At 41.1% G+C, this 2,279-nt stretch overlaps 1 protein-coding gene across 1 annotated transcript; it reads left to right on the top strand.

The window, feature by feature from the left end:
• The first annotated feature begins 739 nt into the window (after positions 1–739).
• On the top strand, positions 740–1,759 carry Gpr33 (G protein-coupled receptor 33). The gene has a single exon (XM_052738177.1). It carries the CDS (start codon positions 740–742, stop codon positions 1,757–1,759), a length of 1,020 nt encoding a protein of 339 aa, XP_052594137.1.
• Positions 1,760–2,279: the final 520 nt, after the last annotated feature.

The following is a 2,279-nucleotide window of genomic DNA, read 5'->3' as shown; positions in this document are numbered from 1 at the left end:
AACACCCTGGATGTGATATCGGGAGGATCCGATGCGGAAGGTCAGCCTTGGCTACATGGAAAGTTCGAGGCCAGACGGGGCTGTGTAAGAGCCTGTCTCAATAAAACAGAAGCAAGCAAAACAACAACAAAGATTTGCCTCATGGGCTTTCTGGAAAAATCAAAGAAATTATTTTTATAGGAAGACTCTGGCTTTTACAAATATTGGATAAATGTGAATTGTATTTCTTCTTTCCATTTTTCCCTTCCCTAAGAAAGAAATTACTTCCTGTATCCTAAAACACATTTTCTTCTTTTATCTAGAATTCAGAAGGCATTGGAGAATCTTGTGGCAACCGTAGACTCCTCTGTGAAGGTCAGTCCTTACTGTTGTACACTAACTATTAAAACACTAGATAATATCATCTAACTAGGCTTTGAGGAAAATCTAATTGTAGCATCTTAATGCTTAGAAAAATACAATTGTTTCTGGGAGGAGTGCTATTCATGTTTATTTAATACATGTCATCTGAAGTATTTCTATTTTTAAAATAAGAGTGATTTGATCTTCATTCCTGATAATAAAAAAGAACAGACATTAGAAAATAATCTATAAGCATTGTTATAGAAATACTACGCTATTCAAATGTCACCCTTCGGACGGACCATTGTTATACCAAAGTTACTACTTTAATTTCTTCACTTAATCCTTGTTGCTGTTCTTCATTTTTTTTTCTCTGTTCCTCCCTTCATAGGTAATTATGGATCAGATCAACTCCTCTGGCTATGTGATCAACGCCTCTACTTTAGTAAGAAACAGCACCGGTGTTCCAACTCCTGCCCCCAAAATAATCATTGCTGTTTCTTTGTTCATGTCGTTTATAATCGGTACCACCAGCAACGGCCTCTATCTATGGATGCTGAAATTCAAGATGCAAAGGACTGTCAATACTGTCTTATTTTTCCATCTCATTCTCTCCTATTTTATTTCAACATCGGTTCTGCCATTTATGGCCATCTCCTACCTTCAGGACAATCACTGGGCCTTTGGAACCGTCTTGTGCAAAGTCCTCAACAGCACTTTGTCTGTGAGCATGTTTGCCTCTGTTTTCTTCCTCTCTGCCATCAGTGTGGATCGGTACCTCCTCACCCTTCACCCAGTGTGGGCCCAGCAGCACCGAACCCCACGCTGGGCTTCCCGAATAGTCTTGGGAATCTGGATTTCTGCCACTATCCTCAGCATGCCCTATTTGGTTTTCAGGGAGACACATGACGACCATAAAGGCAGAATGCTGTGTGAAAATAACTACCTTGTGTCTACGAACTGGGAGAACCAAGAGAAGCAAGCATTAAGGCAAGGCATTCACACAGCCTGTTTCATCGGCCGCCTCCTGCTGGGCTTCCTCCTGCCCTTCCTGGTCATCATCTTTTGCTACAAAAGAGTGGCCACCAAGATGAAAGAGAAGGGACTCTTTAAATCCGGCAAGCCCTTCAAGGTCATGACGACCGCTGTCATCTCTTTCTTTGTGTGTTGGATGCCTTACCATGTATATAGCGGCTTGGTCCTCACCATGAACCAGTCACTACTTTTACCATTGACTCTGGTACTTACGACGGTGACCATCTTTTTCAATTCTGTGTTTTCTCCCATCCTCTATCTATTCACCGGGGAGAATTTCAAGGTTTTCAAGAAATCTACTCTTGCTCTGTTTAAGTCAATATTCAGTGATGATTCTTCTACAGAAAGGGTGCAAAACCTAAACTCAGGAACAGAAATTTAAATTCTGGATCCTTTGGGCTGGAGAGATGGCAGTAGTTAAGAATCCTGGTTGCTCTTCTATTAGAATTCAGTTCCCAACACTCACATCTGCCTATAATCCCCAGCTCTTGGGAATCTATCATCCTCCTCTGGCCTCCACGGGCACCCACATGCACAGACACACACCCATATACAGAAATAATAAAATTTAAATTTTTAAAATAAATTCTGGATCCTTAAGTAAACATGGACTCTGTCAATTATACCACTAGAGTTATATCCATTGATTTTCTTATTCTATATATCCTATAGTTAAATGTCTTCTAGTTTGTTCTAATTAGATCTGTAAAAATTAAAACAGTGCCAGTGGACTGGCACGGTGACCCAGCGGGTAAAAAGACTTACTGCCAAGTCTAAAAATCTGTTTGATTCCTGGGACCCACATGGTAGAAGAAAACCGACTCCCACAAATTGTCTTCTGACCTTCACACACACACACACACACACACACACACACACACACACACACGCACGCACACTCA

The sequence above is a fragment of the Peromyscus californicus genome, unplaced genomic scaffold (genome assembly GCF_007827085.1).
Source record: "Peromyscus californicus insignis strain IS unplaced genomic scaffold, ASM782708v3 Scaffold_15__1_contigs__length_86483966, whole genome shotgun sequence".
Lineage (NCBI taxonomy): Eukaryota > Metazoa > Chordata > Mammalia > Rodentia > Cricetidae > Peromyscus > Peromyscus californicus.
Note: the sequence above shows the minus strand (reverse complement) of the source record. Positions and strands in the feature narration are given on the sequence as shown.

What these genes read in the sequence shown, in the direction of transcription:
- Gpr33 (XM_052738177.1), top strand. Translation starts at nt 740, where the DNA reads ATGGATCAGATCAACTCCTCTGGCTATGTGATCAACGCCTCTACTTTA.